Source organism: Anguilla anguilla, chromosome 12, assembly GCF_013347855.1.
Source record: "Anguilla anguilla isolate fAngAng1 chromosome 12, fAngAng1.pri, whole genome shotgun sequence".
Lineage (NCBI taxonomy): Eukaryota > Metazoa > Chordata > Actinopteri > Anguilliformes > Anguillidae > Anguilla > Anguilla anguilla.
The window spans coordinates 29,552,128-29,572,842 of NC_049212.1; the positions used below are offsets into that span (position 1 = coordinate 29,552,128).

General features: G+C 41.8%; 1 protein-coding gene across 1 annotated transcript; it reads right to left on the reverse strand.

Moving 5' to 3' along the window:
* Positions 1–1,879: 1,879 nt before the first annotated feature.
* Positions 1,880–16,919, reverse strand: spint2 (serine peptidase inhibitor, Kunitz type, 2). Its single transcript, XM_035384758.1, has 9 exons — positions 16,317–16,919; positions 13,675–13,839; positions 7,320–7,388; positions 6,824–6,892; positions 5,856–6,017; positions 5,119–5,181; positions 4,748–4,918; positions 4,304–4,345; positions 1,880–4,075 (listed from the first exon to the last, which is right to left on the reverse strand). The coding sequence occupies exons 1-9, from the start codon at positions 16,675–16,677 to the stop codon at positions 3,918–3,920; spliced, it is 1,260 nt and encodes a 419-aa protein (XP_035240649.1). The 5' UTR covers positions 16,678–16,919; the 3' UTR covers positions 1,880–3,917.
* Positions 16,920–20,715: the final 3,796 nt, after the last annotated feature.

Genomic DNA, 20,715 nt, shown 5'->3' on the forward strand with positions numbered 1-20,715 from the left:
ACAACTAGCAACTTGTTTTTTTAATGCGTTAGTGCAACGCATGCACCATTGCTGCAGGTAGGTATGCACTTCAGACACTCAAGAGACACTGGAATTCCACATTAGGGGGAAAAAAACTACAGGGAATTTATAAATGTCTTTTAAACTTTAAGGGCAGAGCACAAATAAGCTTTGACTGTATATGTTCAAACATTTTGATTAAGACAAGCCTCTGACACAGTAAGACCTGTGTGGCTAAGACTGATCCACCAGAGCCAGGTATCCACAATAAATGCAATTTACAAAAGACCTGGAAACAGTCCATCTAGTGCAGCCAAACAGCTTTTCAGTTAAGTGGCCTGCAGATGTACTGGAGTGAAACTGAAAACACTGACCTGGTCCTGAACTCAGCAGATGACCTCCTTCAACTGACTGTGCACCAATGGTTTAGTCCAGGCCTTGTAAAATGTTCCGTTGCCATGAACTTTTGTATGGTCAAAACTGCAGTGCATTTCAATAATCTGTCATGTTTTCAAAACTTTGTATATATACTGTAGGTACTTGGTCTAACAGTAAGCATTTCTAATGGAGTCATTTTATTACCAGTTTTAGTAACAGCAAAAACAGACTGTACTTCTAGCGCTCAATATTTAGATTTGAACCAGAGCAGGTGTTCAAATACCTTCAGCTAGTGAGGCGTGAAAATATATTACTCTTTACAAATCACACTCTTCAATATGTGCCCGTCTCTGGGATTCCAGCAAACTAGAGCAAACAATAAAACCGGTAATTCCCTGGACTTCCTGACAAACAGCCATCTTTAGTAAACAATGACAGAGCAAACAAGACCCTAATGAAACCCTGAGTGGCAAAGCATCAGCTCAATAAATCACTTTTAAAAAAAAAAGAAAAATCTTTCTAAAAGTGGGGGCCTCCTCAATTTATGTCTCTATTTTCATTAGCATGAAAAAGGCACAACTATAAAAATGCATCAAAGGTTAAAGGTCATTGGGCATGAGTAAAGATTACATGCGACTTCTAAGTGTCAAGATGTTTAACATGCACCATCGTACAGAAAACGGAAGCAGACATTTTGTAGCATCTTGTAACATTGAGTCAAACATATTTATGCCATTGGAGTGGTTTCTGAAAATAAAAGCTGCCAGTTTTGCTTTGCACCAATTTTTACATTTGACCAATAACTGAAAACCAAATATCACAAGCAATGTTGCAAAGAACCAAAAGAGGTCAGCTGCTAGCCAAAAAAAAAATTACATGGCAGAGCACCTCTGGAATCCTTCTCTATGTTCAAAATTAAAGACTTTTCACACAGTATTTAAATTCTGGAACTGACATTTGTATTGTACACTTAATGTTGACATTTGTGTCAACACTACTGCTCTTACTCAGGGCAGACACCACTGTTACAAAGGAACCTGAATTGCTTTAGAAAAGCATTCATTATGAACAAATTTAAACTGTGTAAGTCTCTCTGGATAGGAGCATCTGGGAAATGCCGTAATATAATGTGGTTTTGATTTGGGGACACTTTTGTTCCACAACAACTGATTCGCGATCAGTTGGCTGAGACTAAAACCCCAGCCATTGTGTTAAAAAAACTGTATCTGTGTCATATTAAAGCATTCATTAGTGTGGTCCATACTTTATGTATTGTATGTGGGTGCCCTCTAGTGGCTTAGCGCACACTTCACTGATCTTGTTAAAAAAATAAAAATAAATAAATAAAATAGCCTGGGTGGGGACAATTGTGAGGAACTGCATGCAGGAACATCCAGATTTACTGAAAGTCTGGGAATCTAAATGTCTATAGTTAATCACCTTAAATAACCATAAATGATCATGCTATTTGGAATAAATAAACTACACCATTAATAGTTTATAAAGGAGTTTATTTGAATGATTTACAAGAAAATACACTCATTACTCCAAAATTTCATTTCACAGATTAATCTTAAACTGTTCCCAATTCTAATAATAATCATAAAAAGAGAAGTTTTCACATTATAAATCAAACTGACTTTGTCTGAACCATCAGAAGCATTTTATTAAATGTCATTGTAATTGCTTTCATTGCTTAAAGCTACAGCTTAATGGAAATGCCCCTTTTATCTTGAGGAGAAGACAGTGTGAAGACCCTTGTGCCATAAGCAGTAGAGGACAGATGCCCATAAAGAGGAACTGAATTTGTCTTTCATATAAATGAGTAATTTGATGAAATCTGTCTCCTCTATCAGTATACATTAATCTCTGCCTGGCTAAGTTTATTCATTACATTTTACTGTCATTTTAGATCACTTAAAACTACATACAAATGAATACAAAATATACATATAAAGAATATTTATATCTTGTAAGAACAGGTTGCACAAAGAATTCCCTTGATGTTTCCCATAAGGTTCTCCAGTCACAAATTAAATTCAATCAATTAGAATATTCTCAGAAATTAGATATATATTCTCAGAAAATAGATGATTACACGTACATCAATGCACCAGGACTTCTTCTATAAAACCTTGTTATAATAATAAATGTCACATTCAACCTTTTTGAAAGAGAAACGCAGCTGTAAAATTGTAATAATGACCCCCTACTTCATGGAGACTTATAAAAATTCAACAGACACAATTTTTTTTTTTCAAATTTGGGTGGAGCTGCACAGGAAATTCGGTTCATGTGGACGAGGCATACAAGTATTTTCTTCTTGTCATTTATTCTGCTCAATTTTATTTCAATTTTCTAGATGTTTCTTATCTTAAAAAAAGAGAACAAAAGGGCAAAACAAAAACATATTTGCAGTCCATTTACATTCTGGAGTGAATCACTATGCATCGCAGCCTTACAGAGCCCTGTCATAAATGTGTCCCTCCAACTATAACTGCAAAAACACTCATTATTCAATATGCACACGGCTTATTCGCACCAGTTCCTAAAATGAAAATAAAAATTAAGAAACAAAAATTAAGCAAAGACATACTTTACTAATGCTTATGTAAATGTGTTTCGTCATTTCCAGCCTATGATGATGGGATGCCAACATTTTAATCAAGATCCTCCCAACTTCAGAATGATGCAGGCACAGACACATTGCTATAGTGATGGACACTGCTGACCCTTTGATTATTTCATCATATTGAAGGAGGAATGCCCCGCCATCTCTTCTATTTGCGCTTGGATGAGTAAATTAAAGCAATTCAAACATTTCATGTTCAAGCAAATGATTATAATTTAAAAACTTTTCACCAAAAACTCAATTTTCTTGCCTTTGACCTTTAATATTTCTTTTAGTCTTTACCGTGAATATTTACTTTCGCTATTTGCTTTTGACCTTTGCTTTATAATTATTTAATATTTCAATTGTACATGTGATTGTGTCTGCCTGGTGATCACCAAAGCCACACCGTTATGTTTGATACAAGATCATTTAGAACCTGGAACTAAGGCTGCCATTAAAGGCTGACATCATGTCTAATTTATGGTGTTATTGCCTCATTGAGGGCGTATTCAAATTGCCGGGATCTATCTACCTTTCCCTCCCTGAAACATGAAAAAGCACAGCTGTGATACATTTATAATCTGAACAAAAGTAGAGTTAATTTGATGATTAAAATAATGTTCCCACAAGAGAAATGGTAAAACTGAATAACCTTTCACAGGTCGTGTGAGCCAGGCTTTGTGCATTTGGTCTGTGCACAGTGGGAATGGTTATGCTTAACGTATCTGGGCCAAAAGGGCATACCAGCCAGGACAGAAACACCGATCTCAACGCACAGCGTTTTGGGCAATTCCAGGTCTTACCAAGTGTACCACCAACAGGACACTGCTGCACTGTCCGGCTTCTGTAAGAGTCTGGAATGGCCCAAATAGCTCTGGATTGGGGGGTGTGTTTGGTGTCCCGGGTCTGCGAGCGGGCGTGGCCCTTAGGCGTTCTGCTCCGTGGCCAGCTGGTCCTCGGGCAGCAGCTCCTCCTTGTCGTCGCGGGAGCGGCGGGGGAATTTCGTCTTCCTCAGCGCCAACAGGATCAGGCCCGCCAGCGCCACAGCCGCGCTAACCGCCAGCGTTCCCACCATTATGTAAGCTGTAGGAGAGAGAGAGAGAGTGCGTGCGCGCGCGCGCTAGCGCGTGAACTTCCCACTGCAGGACAAAGGCTCGCCCAGAGAAAGCAAACCCACATCTCCTATATATTTTCACATGAAGCAAGACATTTCTCCCCCCACAAAGATAAATGCTATGGGGTGGCAATATTATGTCTACTTCTTAATGTATTCAATGTATTAGCAGGCCCTAATCATTTCCACGGTGTTACCTGGGGTCCGGTTGGATGGATGATCGTGCTTCGCCACGCTCCCTGTGAAAGTGACAGTCATGTTTTATCAAGGGTCCGAGGGAGGGACTCACAGATTCCCTCACAGACAGCATCTTAACAAACATTCCAAACACAACGGCCCTGCCCGCACCCTCTCTCCGGTCCTGACCTCTCCCTCTTCATCTCCCCCTCATTCCTCTCCCACCAACTCCTCTCTCTACAAACAGTTCCTTAAAAACTTACAAATCATATAGAAGATATGCAATATATTTTCATATAATGTCTAAAAAAACAGCCGGTGTCATATCAGAAATCATTTAAAACCATGCATTTGTGCAGTGATAATTTGTGTAGCCTTGCACCCTTTGACACCTGTCAGGTGGAAGCCCTCTCACTTGTTGTCTCTTAACTGAAGGAGACATTTTTTCCCGCCTCCTTGCTTACCTTCCTGCCCAGAGCATAGGGACATGCAGTCCTCCACCGTGTGGAAGCGGTTTCCGTTTCCTTGGCAACCCCCGTAGATGAAAGGCTGGCAGGACTGGGAGGCGGGGTCGAAGTAGAAGCGGGGGAAGGCGGCGCGGCAGGGTCCCGTGTCCTGCTTCTCTACACAAGACTCTAAACACGGAGAGGGGAGACTCCGGGTTACCAAACACCCACACCCCTGTTTCAGGCACACACCTTTGTACCTGCCACGCAACCCTGTTCCTGTTCAGCTAGCTAACACGTATGTAGACCCAAAGCATTTTAAACAGCCTAAAAATGATCTAGGGAAAGTGTTCAACAACATTCACATATATCACCAGAGGGGGGCGCACCTGAGCTTTTGCTGCCACTGGAATTTTCTTCAGGGGCCTTCCTGGAGCTGGGAGTGGCTGTCCCTATGACAGGATGAACAAAGACATACAATGGACTTTCTTTAGCACATCTTTATAGTTGGTGTTTGTGTTCCTGTGGGAATAAAAGTTTGAGGCCAAATATTAATCTAATCCCATGATCACAGGTAAGTAACACAAGATAATAGTTCTGTGTTAAGATGGCAGTGGTTCTAAAGCAAACAAATGCACAGGTGAGGGGAATGTAGCAAGATAGAGCTCTAAATGAGCTCTAGGCGTACGGACAGGTGAACGGTGGGCTCTATAGGTGTACAGACAGGTGAGGGGTGAGCTCTAGGTGTACAGACAGGTGGGGTGTGGGCTCCAGGTATACAGACAGGTGAGGGGTGAGGGCTCCAGGTGTACAGACAGGTGGGGTGAGGGCTCCAGGTGTACAGACAGGTGGGGTGAGGGCTCCAGGTGTACAGACAGGTGAGGGCTGAGCTCCAGGTGTACAGACAGGTGGGGTGAGGGCTCCAGGTGTACAGACAGGTGAGGGGTGAGGGCTCCAGGTGTACAGACAGGTGAGGGGTGGGCTCTATAGGTGTACAGACAGGTGATGGGTGGGCTCTAGATGTACAGACAGGTGGGGTGTGGGCTCTATATATATGGGCTCATATAGGTTGGTGAGACAGGAAGTGACAGGCTCTAAATGCACAAACAGGTGAGGCCGGGAGCACCTGAGCAGGTGGTCTGGCACTCCTCAGCGCTGCCGTAATTGTTGCTGTTCCCCCGGCAGCCCCCGTAGATGAAGCTCTGGCAGGTGCCGGCTGTGCTGTTATAAAAGAACCGCGGAATGGAGGCGCGGCAGGGGCCAGTCTTCACCTCAGCCTGGCAGAGCTCTGTGGGGACGGGGGCGGGGGTCAGGGGTGCGGTTAATGGGTGAGTTCGGGAGGCATTATATACCCAAATGGCCACACCTCCACATGGGCCAAAGCTACACAGAGACAATGGCTTCGAATACAAAAGACAATGGTTTTGAGAGAAACATGAAGGCATTTCACTGAGAGAGTGATGGGGAGAGAGAGAGGAGGGAGAGAGAGCAAAAGAGCTAGGCATTGATAACAATGAGAGAGGAGATGAGGGAGAGAGAGCAAAAGAGCTAGGCATTGATAACAATGAGAGAGGAGATAAGGGAGGAGAATGAAATGATAAACACTGACTGTCGTAATACCACAGGTATGAAGAGAGATAAAAATGAGCGACACTAAAAGAATGAGTAGGAACATACCATGGAGGAGGATGACAGGAGGAAAAACTTGGAGGTAGAGGTGGCAGATGAGAGGTAAGCATAGCATGCAACACTTTACTAGACTTTTCTCATCAAGCCAACTATTATACTATGACTGCTATCCAGTGGCAATATGCAGGAATAAAGCATTGATGCTAACAGAGCATTATCTGACAGGTAGAGAGAGAGGAAGAAAGATCATGTAAAGCAGGCCAACCCAACCATGTTCCTGGAGATCCGTACTGTAGGTCTTCATTTCAACCCCAATTTGGCACACCTGGCTCTACCAATTAGAAGCTCAAAAAGATCCCTAGCTGCCGAATCATGTGTACTTTGTTCAGGTTGGAGTGAAACCCTACAGGATGGCAGATCTCCATGAGCAGGGATGGGCAGCCCTGAGGTAAATTCATGACTTGCCTGCAAAGTCCTCTGCTGTCAGGGCACGGGGGGAAGACTCAGAAGGGCCAGCTGGGAACACATCAGAGGCTGCAGAATGGAGAGGTCTTGCTGGTCAGTTGGGCTTGATGATCTACTGAAGCTATACTGAAGCAGGCCCTTTAGCTGCCTGATAGGATGGCACTAAAGCTGCCATGTTAACATTTATTTTCTTGTGTATTTTTTTTTTCCTTCCTTTTTTATATATTTTTTGTCTTTGAAACTCACTTCCTTATTTATCCTTTCAGCCCTATCCAAAACATGGATCATTATTTGTCATATGAAGTTAAGTGACCACAGGTTTATTAGCAAACCAGACCCTTGGAGTTTGGGCAGAGGGTGAACCTGGTCTGGCTCATAGTGCCAGAACCTTAACCTTGCCAGGCTCATTGTACTGTATGGTTAACCTGGTTGGACTCCCAGTACTGTGAGGTCACTCTGGTCAGACTGATTCTGCCCATGTGTATTTGTGACCTACCATTGAGGTCAGCGGGGGCCATTCTCCTGGCAGCAGGGCCTGAGGGGATTTCATTAGACTGCACAGCACCTAGAGAGAGGGAGAGCAAGAGAGAGCATGGGTGAGAGAGGGAAGGAGGGAGAGAAAGAGAAACAGACAGAGAGAGAGAGACCTTAACTGTCATGAGTAAACATCAACATAATGTGTCAGTTGTCATTTCATAAACAAGTAAAATCCCTTTGAAAGGTTTGAAATGCAAACTGAGTTCAAATTTCTTCACAAGAAGCCCTTACTGACCCTGTGGGTATGAATTCTGGTTGGACTATTCTCACGGTTTCTCACCTCTCTTGATAGCAGAGTCCTACACACACAGTACTTATTGGCTTAGCAGGTTGTTTAAGGCCAGAAAGTCCAACCACAGACTGCTCTCCACATGCCATTAACAACGATGAGGTTTGAGTGTCTTAATTCTGGGCTAAAACAAAAACCTGCACCCACAATGGCCCTTTCTGGATTAGACTGGACAGCCCTGCGGTAAGGTCTAAAGATCAGTTGGAGAACTGGATTTGCGGGTAGAAGATTCTGGGTATTAATACTTCACTCAGTGACATTTGAATTACAAATAGAAATGAGCAAAGCCAAAAGAATGAAACCGGTTTCTTCAAAAGTTCCACAACATCCGATAGAGCAATCATCCAGAACAGTCAAAGCTCTACTGCAAAAAACATGATTTCTGTAAACAGTCATCAGAGAGAAAGCACAACAATCTTCACAGCTTCTGCAAATCCCAAAACAAAATAGGTCAGCAACTGACCATATATTAGTGAGTAGTAATTGGAATCAGTAGAGAACTTTGAAGAAGAATCAGTTCTGTTGTATGTCCAAGGCACAGCTGTTACATTGTTTTATGTCATGTTTGAATGTTAGAGGCCCGCATTGGAAATAAGCCTGTTGGCTTTGTTACGTTTCTTGACTATTTTTTAATGGATTACTGTCTGCTAATCAGAGTCTCATTTTTAAATTGTCAAATGAATTCATTAATTCATTCCGAACAGAGTGTAACTGAAGAGTTGAACTTCTAAGAGAAACAAACAACAATCCAACAAAAGAAGGTACACCACACCTGTTGGCATAATGTCATCATAGCCACACCTTTAAGTGCAAATAGGAATGTGGCGCAGGCAGTCACATGACCCCCAACAGCAACACAAACCTAGAGAGGTCACCGGACTGGTTCTTCCACCCAACTCAAGTATGCTCAAACTGCAAAATATTCTTTAACTCTGTACACACACCATGCCCCAGCTTATCATACAATGTCAGTCCAGGCATAAACAAGCTTAAAAAAATATCATCTATTGTCCATTTTGTTAGCTTGTTCAACCAGCCCTTCAGCCCTTGATAAGCACATCTTGGGCAATAACTCAACTTTTGAAAACATATTTTAAAATAAAATACTAAATAAATAAATAAATAAAAATAAACCCAGGGAAAGTCTACAGTTGGACGTACAAAGGACCCACAATTTAGATTTTAATGCTTCATATGTCCAACCATATACCCGCAAGTTTTTTTTTTATGGAACCCCTACAGAAGCATTTTAGTGACGTATAAATTATATTGTTGATTGGGGACAGTTTCCTCTAACGAAAATGTGGAAATATGAAGCAGTTGGATTGATGCCCTGTGGAGCAGGAACTGAGACACTCTGTTGGGTGCTGATGACTTTTGGCAAGGAAGAGGCGTCTGGCAGAGGTTTCCACAAATTTACAGTGGATGTCCGTGACCTCCGAGGCCTTTGGCCAGGAGACAGAAAGTCTAGCCATTTATCCTTTGTCACAGGGGGGGAAAAAATGACAAAAAGATGCCAGGAGTTATATTTTGTCCCCGCGCCCGATTTCCTCGGAACGCCTTGTGCGGTCGACCCCCTCGCCAGCGCGTCCCGACACAGACCGCGGGGGCTGCGCAGCCTGGCTGGGAACCCCCTGCTTCCACTTTTGGGATGCTCAGTACAGGAGGAAGGCTTTTGGGTTGGGGTTTACTGAACAGCAATGCTCCGATCTCTCATATTATTGTCCATAAAGATTTTTAAAAAAACATTTTTCCTTTTAGAGCAGTTTGCGACTGGATAAGAAATTACCAACTGCTTAATGGCCCCATTTGATAAAGCATTTCAGATCAACAGGTTTCACTTGCAGTTAAAATATGGCACAGTAATACTACCACAAACAAGGTTGTGAATGTTCTTTGCAGCTTTAATTTTTGCTCATTACAGTAGAACAGAACTTTCCAAATCCCCAAGGAAGGTGGCAACAGAAACAGCAGAAAAGGAACAACTGATGCTCACAAAAAAAGACTAAAACAACATCCCTAATAGTTAACCAACAAGACATGAACATTAAAGCCATTTTAAAAATAAAATTACACCACAAAATCCACACGACTCTTACCCATCCTAACATATATATATTTTTTTTTAACATTAACAAAGATGTTTTCAACTGTTTTAACATTATCAGACAATCATAAGAGAAAGACAGCAAGGCTGTTCTGAAAATATTTTCACAATTTAAGCACACATATCAAATTTATTAAGACATAACTCCAACTCATTTATTAAATAAGAAACTTATTTTAAATGCTGAATACATCCATTTCCATTATTCTCTTTAGTCTCAGTAGGATATACAGGCAGAGGCCAGAAAGGTGGAAACACCAATCGGAAGTTACTTAAAAGGCCATTGGGCCACCAAACGCAGGCAGAACAGCAAGTATCCGGCACGGCACAGAATCTACCAGCGTCATGGATTCTGCGGGGGGGATGCAGCACCATTCTTCCACAATGAAGTCAGTTGACTTGTGCCTTATTCATGGGAAAAACAGTTTCAGATGTTCTCCAGAATTCCCCAGAAATGTTCGATTGGTTCCAGATCTGGTGAGGGGTGGCATTCTGAACAAGATCTAAATATTGTTGTCATGCTTATCAAACCAGTGAGTAAATAAATTTGGTACCAAATGTGGTGCTGAACACGTCCAACTCCCACCCTAATTTGGAATATCCAATGCAATATTTTTAGTCAAGTTCATATGTGATTTCCACAGCTGATTTGGGAGAGTGGAGACATCCGTGGTTCTCATCCAAAAAAGGGAGCGTTACCGGACTCAGTTCGTTAATGCTCCCTTTTTTGGTTCAGTCGGAGGAAGACATCTCATGTACGGCTTTTGGCAGGTGCTAAACAGGCTCCTGATTGGACACCGTGGTTCGCCAGAGAGCAATGAAATTCAAACCCCTAACCGACTGAAACCTCCTGTACCCTGGGCGAACCAATCACCTGTTACATGTCACCCTATGGGACTACAAGCCACAGTCAGCACTAGTGTGGTCCGGATTTGATCCGAGACCATTCGTGCACCACAGCGTGGTGACTTAACCGTATCAGCCACCCAGCAGCCCCCCACTCACAATAATAAAGCAGTGATTAGCATTGCCTTTGCCTTCTAAGGGACTGAGTGACCCAAGCCATGCGAGGAGAAGGACCACACACCACTGCAGAACCCCCAGAGCCTTGCACTTGCAGAACCAAACACTGCACAACACGTGCACTCATCCCTTTGTTGAGAACACAATAAATGCCGATTCATCTGACCATACCATATTTCTCCACTGCCCATTAGTCCATTGCCTGGGCTCCTTGCACCGCTGGACTTGTACATTGCCAGGTGTAATGAGTGGTTTGTGCCCTGAAACTCCACTGTGGAATTCTGCTCTGCAGAGTTTCTCAAAGGACCATTTTGACGAAACTGCCTGTTCACTCCCTAGGCGGAAATTTGCAGTCACCTGATTCAGAGTCATTTGCCTGTTTAGCCATGCTCGGACAGAACAATCCTGGTGTAGGCTGTCCTGTGTTGATGTATTTATCTCAGAGTTCAATGCAGATATCACCTTAGTGACCGTTCCTTGTGAAACAGCAAGAGTTGTCACACAAGCTCCAGCCAAACATGCAAAACAATCACGCCTTCTGTTAAAAAAAAAAAGTCACTGAGATGTGGCCTTATAGGGATACTATCTATAATTTGAGGCACCCAGGCCTGCCCAGCGTGCTGGCATTTTCACTGCGTAATTAACACGGTAACAACCTGCTTTCAACCCTTCAATTACCATTTACCATAAATTAAACTATTAACACCAGGCCAGCCAGCAGAGGGTGGGCTCCCTCACTATAGCTGGGTTCTTCTGGAGATTTCTCCCCACCAAGGAGTTTTTTTTTTTTTTTTAAACACACTGTTGTTTGAGTGTTCACAGTTTTCCCACTTCCTGCTTTCCCATCAAGCCTCTGTGATAGCATCTCTATAAAAAGTACAATACAAATAAAATCCAATTGAATTGAATGCTTTTCCTCAAATGTTTCTGCCTTTTCTGGCCCCTACCTGTATTGGAATACAGCCAACAGAATGCACTATAAAGCAAAAATGGAAAATATACTTTGAATGCCTTCATATATTCAAATATATTACTCAGTCCATCCCAGAATATTTTTTCATAGATAAAAATATATTCTTACTGAGTAAGGAACCATCAGCAGAGATTTTACAGCCATACAGCTTTGCTGGTTAATCAGTGGTGCTGCCTGACAAAGGCTAAACAGTCTTAAACAGGTAGAACAGGTTAACTGAAAGGGGTGTACACCAACAGTCTGCAGCAGATCGCATCTCTCTGTATAGAACTGCTTGGAGCCAACCCAACAGAAACTAAAAAAAAAAAAAAAAAAAACATTACGACAATGGAAAAAGGGAGTGCAAATGCAAGCGTCTGTTCCTCTTACAGGTTGCCCTCCTCGGCTTCCTGGTATGACAAAGGGTTTTGTGTTGGCCTGTGTGCCATGTTTGTAGCATGACTCGGCACAGGAAACATATCCCACAGTGCTCTGTGAGCATGGGTCAAGTTTAGCAAAGGTCAGGGGGGTGGAAAGAGGTGCTTCTTTTCAATGGCACAAAAATGGATGAACTCATTGGAGTCACTAAATGCATGCTACATGCTACACACACACACTTGATTGGATTAAAATGATAATTTACACACATTTTTCACAATGTAAAATGCCATATTTAAAGGATTACTTTTCTTTTTTTGACTTGGACCCAATTTTCTGAGCTATTTCCACACTGCAGTTTAGTAATGACAATTTTGTCACAGCTTTCTTTGTGGAGCTTGTCACCGCTCCACTCTGCTTTCCAACGCAGTCTAATGGGGCCACGCAAATAATGCTGCATAGCCTGAAGGGGACATTCATTTGCGTAATTTTCTATCAGCCATTTGGCATTTCAGTTGACAGACTACTTTTTTTTTGTGGAAGCATACATTGTTCTCAGTGAGATCTACAAGAAGCAGAAAAGCTTGCGACGCACCACCAAGGAAGTTTTGTGATCTGGAATCTGGATGGTGCTGGTGACAAGCCTATTACTGGCAGGTTAAGCGCCTTTGCTCGTTGTGATAACAAAATAAGTAGAAGTACACAGCACAGTTTTCATCGACTGCATTTGCATGACAAAGACAGACTTTGACTGTGGTTGGTTGCACTACAAACTGACCAGCATACACCAGTAATGAACCTTCATCTGGCAGGCTATTGTGTGGTAAGCTACTGCAGTGAACAACTCTAACAACACCCCCCCTGCACACATAAACACAGCCTGCCCCTGTGCAAGTAAGCAACAGTTACTACTGCGAAAAACAAATTTTAAAATGAATATTATTATTAAAGTTTGGAACAATAACAGCTCACAGCTATCTATTTTGGAAAAATTTGTCCAAGTCGAAAAAAACTAAAGTTACCCTTTAAGCTACAAATAAAGTTGAGCTACGGAAAACAAGGAAATGGTACAAATAGAATGTTATGTCCAGCTGTTCCATAAATAAATAGTATTGAGGGATTTCAAGCCAGGAAGAGTTCAAGAAGTTTCAGTGGTACTCATCCTCCTGTCATCTCCTCCCTCTGACATCACAACTTCCCGCCTGTTAACAATGTCACAAATTTAATTAAAAAAATGAAGTTGTCAAATTTTATGGTAATTTATTTAGCATTTAGCTAGTTTTATTTAAGGAGCTGTGGTAATATCAAAACTAATTTCAAAGCATTACCAAATGGTCTACTGTAGTTACGATTTTTGCTTTTTGGGTTATTTGTTCCAAACACAGAACAGACTTTGAACGGGCTTGCATTCAGTGACAAAAAATGGAAGAACATTGCTAACTAACTTACATTCCAGCAAAATGTCCATTTTTCGTCCTTCTCTTCACTCAACAAACACACAGACGCACGCAGACAGACACACGCATAAACACACACACAGACAGAGTGAGGGCTGCCACCCTTACCTGAGGTACCGTTGCAGGCCGCATTGCAGGCCTCGACCGTTTCAAAGTTGTTCCCGTTGCCCTCGCAGCCTCCGTAGATGAACGACTCGCAGCTGGTGCCATTATAGTAGAACCGGGGGAAGGCGGCACGGCATGAACCCACCTCCGCAGGGGCACTGCACTTATCTGAGGGGAGGAGAAGGGACCACAGCTCAGTGTTAAGTGGGCAAGGGCACCAGTGTGGTCTAACAGGTTATTAAGGAGCTAGGATTGTACTGTAGATCACATCAGTAAGCCAGCATCTGTAAGTGTACCTAATAAGTCCAGCCATATCATCTTTCTAGGACTCACATTTAGTACTCAAACAACTGAAAAACTGCGTAGTTTCATGGTGCTGTTGCACATACCCTCACTGGAATGTAGTCAGCTACGGATGACACGGTTGCTCACAGTGCTTCTGGGTATGTACACATCTATAATGATAGGCCACATGTTGCTTTCAAATGCATAGGTAGGATTTTGAATACTTAATAGCACCTTGCATTTTTACGATTTGCATGTCACATTCTACACATCGCTTGCAACAAAATGGCTGACTCCGGATGCAGTCTTTGCCTACAGGTAGCCCACAATAAAGACATTTCTGACTGGTTATCAATCAGTTCACCAGTTCGCTGCTTGGAAACAGCCAAGGAGAACCTTAGCCACCCACTGAATCTTACCACACCATGTTTGTGAGTAAATTGATACCTATCCAGGACCAGAACTTGGGGTTAACTAAAAAAGCAGTACGCCAGCATCCCAGCATGTCTTGCTCATAGACATGAATAGGACATGGCTGCCAAACAGCTGTGTACACAGACACAGCTGACTTCCTAAGGGCATGGGGGATGTCAAAGGACAACACACAGTGGTACAGTGTAATGGCTTAAGGAGCTGGGCCAGTAGCACATAGGTTGCAAGGCTTGAATCTGTAAGCAGTCATCTATATAAAATTGGATCATTACGAAAGAAACTATACAACAGCCTGGGACGATGCTGTCTGGAAATTTGGCTGAACTAATACCCACTCACGCAAACCTTTAATGAGGTTAAAAATAAATAAATTAATAAATAAATTAATAAATAAATAAAAATGTGTTTTCTTTCCCACCCAATATCTGTGGTTGCAGAATCCTAGAGGACTTGGAGGGCTTCAAAAAACAGTCTACAAGCACCTATACACTAAGCCAGCCAGTCATGACTACCAAATCCATACACTCTATAACAGGCTAAGGTGGGGTGAAGTAGCCTAGTATTTGTAGTTAGCTAGCTACTTGAGTGGGGCTCATTAAGAACAGGAATGAGGTGGAGAAGATACCATAAGAAATCATAAAATAATGTGAAACTAGGACTTGCATCTGGAATTTCAAGAAAATTCAAAACAAAGGTTTTGAGTCTTTAGTTAAGTTAATACCTTCAAGGTATTTGCATATAATGCTCCTCTTTAACTTTTTTTTAGAAGTTAATAATCAGCTTCCTACACAAACTTCAATAGCACCTTAACAACACCCTACTCCCTTGCCCCCAGTATCATTGAAACTCTTCTAACAATCCTTAACAAGGTACATTTGTCACAATACCCAGCCAAAATGACAGGTTATAACTGCTTACAGTCAACACTTCAGAAGATGGTAAAGGGCAGTGGTCCCCAAACTGACACACATTGAAATCAAACTTTAATCCCCATTCTTTCAATTGTTTAATCCCAAAAGGAGGGGTGGGGGTCACAGAAACTCTATTCACTCCTTAATTGGCCTAATGCTTAGAAAACACGCAAACCCCTTGTATACACTATGTATGTGTGTCACCCCATCTGAAAGGATTTGAGATTACACCAGTTAAACTGCTAGACTAGCAGATGATCTATTTGTGCAAGAGGTGGTAAGGGTGTGGTTATGATAAGACAAACATCTAAAGTGACAACAAAAACTGTACGACGCAATAAACGGCACTGTATTCTCTTTCGCATACACAACTACTCTATCGAGTATCTCGTGGCAAACAGCTAATTCATGGGGAAATGCACCGCGTGTCCCCATAGCAGTAGAAGTCTAAAAAAGGGTACGTCATTTGAAACATTGGATTATTACACAACCCAGAACTTGAAAGCTGAAAGCTTCATGTAGTTTTTAGTGATAATATTCCAGGTAAATAAATGGCCATCGTTGGCTGATTGTGAACCAAGTGGTAAAAAACAGTGTATTATACTAAAAACAAAAGTTTTTTAAATACTAGATCGTTTGCGAAAATTAATGTCGTTCCAACGCCATCGTTTCTAAGTGAAACAGTGAGGTGACCGCAATACGCTCATATAAAATGGAACAGAAACAGCAACCATTTGCAGTCGGATGTGCATAAGCAATTAAATTTACAGATATGCTGTGTGTGTGTGTGTGTGTGTGTGTGTGTGTGTGTGTGTATGTGCGCGCGCGCGCGCGCTGTTAAACAGTGGCAACTCTTCTCTTTCGATCAATAAATTATTTTCACTGCGCCACAGGTTTTGCACAACTTCCTGAATTCACCATCACCTGCACCAGGTGTTGGTAGATCCTGTTTTGAAGCACGCATCGTGAATCGTTTCCATTGTCGGGAAGACTGAGCAGAACACTCTGGGTCGTTACCTGTAGAGTCCGCAGCTCTCGCTTCTGGTCTCTTTTTGTAAGCGGTGGAACCCTTCTGCCCCAGCATGCGGCACACGTCGTTCCCATCTTTCATACAGTTGACGAGGTAGCACTGGGCCGGTCCGTCCTGCGGCATCCCCACAATTGCCAGGTGACAGTCTTCCTTGTTACAGCAAGCCGACAAACAGGCCTCGCGGTCGGAAACATTACGGATGGGCCCCTCTACGCTGGCCCCGCTGTCAAAATCCAGTCCCTGGTCGTCCGAAGTTTCGAAAGCCCCGAAACATTCTTGATCCACCTGTCCCCGCGCAGTTGGTGAGACCAAAACGCAGAAAACAACTATGTACCACAACTGTGTCATTGTTTACACTCCACTTGGTCGCACTGAAACACAAAACGTCCCCTACAAGTCCCTTGTTACACAAAGGTAACGTAAAGCACACGTTATATCAAAACACAACCGTGATGATGGGAGCACTGCAGCGTCTGACGAATGCCGTCTGTCCTCCTCTTTATGTTCGATTCGTCTTGTTCAGCCAGGTGCATTCTTCCCTTCAAATAAAACAATAACCTGTTCCCTTACTTCCTCGTTTGACGTCATGATTGACTTCGCAGTTCTCAAGTTCCCTATTCCCTACCCTTCCTGTTGAAATAAAACAAACTTTATCACTACCAGAACGCCAGACACATTTCTAACGTTTATTGAAATTTACTACATTAGTTTTAAATATAAAAGTAACGGGGTTGTCTAATTTACTTGCTACCATATCAAAAAATAAATAAAAAAACAATAATAAAAAAGGTATTGGGCGTGTGCAGAATACCTTTGCTGATGCGGAAACTGTACGTGATGAACAAAATTCACGTGTACAATGGCGGAAACAAGATTTCTGAAATACATTCATCTGACCTATTGGTTTGATCTGCAGAACGTCGACTGAATAAGTTAATTTCCATAGCTTTTCCTCCACATTTGCTTACCTATAACACTGGTAAGACAATTTCTTACGGTGCCACCAGAGGGCAGCCGGCGAGTCCTATATCATAGTACGATATTGCACTAGCTCTCTACACTCTATTACCTTGATTTGTTGTTCACTGTTTCTCTCAGGCTTTATCCCCCCACCCCAAAAAACACATTCTTTTCATGGCAGAAACATCAACATTTTGACATAGATGTGCTACTGTTGTGGTGGAAAATTCTATAACACTAATGACAATGACAATTTAAAATTTTAAATGACAATGACATAATCCATTTCCAAGTGGCAGATGAACAAGTATTAAGTCTTATTTAAAACATTAATGGGACACTTGTATTTAACAAAAACTCAGTACCATAGCCCCCAGAGTTTGGAATGCTCCCAACAGCTCCATTACTGTACATCATTTCCTCATTCAGAACTCAATTAAGAACAACTTTTCATGCAGCACTACATAGATCACACTATACCCTCTCACCACAGTTAGATTTTCTGTGCTGCTCATATTGTTTTTTTGTTTGTTTGTTTTTTTTTTTTTTTTTGTATTTACCTTTTGTGTTAACATATATACAGTGCAATCCATAAGTCTTTAGACAGTGACACTATTTTTGTTGTTTTGCTCTGTACCCCAGTACATTGAATTTGAGATGAAACGATGAATATAAGGTAAATAAGCACACTGGCGGCTTAATTTGCAGGTATTTACATCCATAGCAGGTGAACCATGTAGGAATTGTAGCCATTTTTATATATAGTCCCCCTATTTTAGGGGACCAATTGGCTTCTCAGCTGTTTCTTGGCCAGCTGTGTGTCTTTGTATCATTAGTTCATGCACAATAAAGCTAATAGAAGGTTTAGAGTGGATTATGGGTGTGGAATTTGTATTTGGAGTGTGTTGCTCTTGTCAATGCCAGTAAAGCAGGCCATCATGGGTCGGAAAAATCTGAATAAATCAATCAGAGACATAATCAAAACATTGGGTGTGTCTAAATCAACTGTATGTATATTTTTTAAGAAGCAAGAACACACTGGTGAGCTCAACAATAGCAAACAACCTGGTAGACCATGGAAGTCATCTGTAGTGGATGACAGACTAATACTTTCAATGGTGAAGAAAAACCCATTTCAACTGTCCAACATATCAAGCCCACTCTCCAGTATGTAGACATTGATGCGTCAAAGACTAAAATAAAGATAAAACGACACCAGCATAACCTGAGAGGAATGGCCTGGTTAGTTCGATTAAAAGTAGATTTTAAAAAACTGTAGAGTTCTGGAACAAACTCTTATGGACAGATTAGATGAGTAGTAAAAAGTGATAGACAGAAAAAAGTGCGGAGAAAGGAACTGCTCATGATATAAAGTATCCCCCTCATCTGCAAAACATAATCTTATAGCTTGGACATCTATGGCTGCCACTGGAACTGGCTCACTTCTGTTTATTGATGGAGAGACTGCTGAGGGTATCAGTAGGATGAATTCCGAAGTGTATAGAAAGATCTTATCTGCTCCGATCAAACCAAATACCATAAAACTAATTGAATCGTGCTTCACCTTGCAGCAGGGCAGTGACCTCAAACGCACTGCTAAAGTAACCAGGTTTTTCAGGGCCAGAAAGTGGAATGTTCTTGATTGGCCAAGTCAATCACCTGTCCTGAATCAAATTGAACATATTACCAGTAACTGGTGATGCCTATGGGTCACTGACTTCAGACAGTCATCGATTGTGATGGATTTGCAAATAAATATGACTTTAATGTCATCATAATTTGTCCAGTTATTTTTGGTCCCCCCATAAACTAATGATGCAAAGACACACACTGTGTATATTATTCTCGCTTTGAATATATATGTATGTATGCATCTGCATTTCCATGCTCTGTGAAGTGACCTTGCCAGTCTGAACAAGCTGCAATACAAATAATAATAATAATAATAATAATAATAATACTTATTGTTATTATTATTAGAGACAAACCTAAAATGAACATATAACAGCTGACTTAAAAACTTAGTCCTAACAGTAGATAAATCAACCCTCATGTGACAAATAAGACTTAACAGATTTTACTTTGTCATTATTCATTCAACTAAAATTAAGACAGTGTGCAGAAGCCTTCCATGGCAAAAATAAGTGCAGCTCATGATTGAGTAGCATTTGGAACCTTCTTCAGCACCAATAACCTAAAGTAACTGTTTTATATAATATTTTATCTTTTTATTTATCTTACAGTGCATGAAAGGAACTATGGCTCACTATTCCTTATAAAATTGTTTGAGGGCATTTATTTATGCACAGCTCTGTTTATGCACAGGTCCTACCACAACACTTCAATGGGGCTGAGGTCTGGACTTGACCTGGCCATTCCAAAACCCTCATTCTTTCCTTTTCCAATAATTCAGTTGTAGATTCAATGATGTGGTTAGGATATTGTCCTGTTGTGCAATCCATTTTCGACCAAGCATTAGCTGTTGTAAAGAATGTCTCACATTTTCCTCCAGAATACACTGGTGTAGACAGGAATTCATGTTGGACTCAATGATTGTGAGGTGTCCAGGTCCTGTGGCTGCAAAACAGCCCAAAATAATCACCCCTCCCCCATCATGCTTGATGGGTGGCATGGGGTTCTTGTGGTGACATGCAATCTTTGGTTTTGGCCACCAACCATGGTGTTGTGAATTATAACCAAACAACTCAACTTTAGTTTCTGCTGTTCAGAGCACAGTGTTTCAGAGCGGTTCCTGTGGTTCATTCAAGAGTACAATTTTGCAAAGCTAAGCTGTGCTACAATGTGTTTTTTCTTTTTATTTTATATATATTTTTTTTTTTTGGAGAGAAGGTTTTTTGGAGTTTCCTCCTGGCTACCCTTTCATGAAAACCATAATTGTTCAGTGTTTGCCAATGGTGGAGTCATGAACTCTAACATTTACCATGTTGACAGGGGGTTGTAGATCCCTGGATGTAGCATCAGGGTACTTTACGGTTTCTCAGAGCATCATACAGTATGGTCTGAAGTTGGGGTGTATGCCCTGAGACGCCCACTCCTGGGTACATTGGCAACTGTCTTGAATGCTCTCCATTTGTAAATGATCTTTCTTACTGGGGAATCAGTGGCGGACTCAGGCTGTTTGAAGGGCAGGGGTGAAAAAATAAAAAGGGCACCTACTGCACGACATGGGGCCCCACCAGCGCGCAAAAAGCTATGATGCATCGTGTTTTCTCACTTGGAAGGACATCTAAGAGGACACTTCGTGAGTTTTTTTAATCAGAAAGGCACCTGTAGGGAACCTCAAGTTTATCCCACTGTAAGGGCAGCTATATGGCACCACATCACATTTTCTCCACTGGAGGGGCATCCATTAGGAAACTTCCCCACATTCTCACGCATGTAGGGACACCCTTTACAGCACTGCAT

Excerpts from the sequence above, each read along its gene's own strand:
- spint2 (XM_035384758.1), bottom strand. The coding sequence starts at position 16,677 with ATGACACAGTTGTGGTACATAGTTGTTTTCTGCGTTTTGGTCTCACCA. Across the intron at positions 4,346-4,747 it reads CCTATGCTCTGGGCAGGAAG|GGAGCGTGGCGAAGCACGAT; the intron begins GTAAGCAAGGAG and ends TCACTTTCACAG. Across the intron at positions 4,076-4,303 it reads TCCATCCAACCGGACCCCAG|CTTACATAATGGTGGGAACG; the intron begins GTAACACCGTGG and ends TCTCTCCTACAG.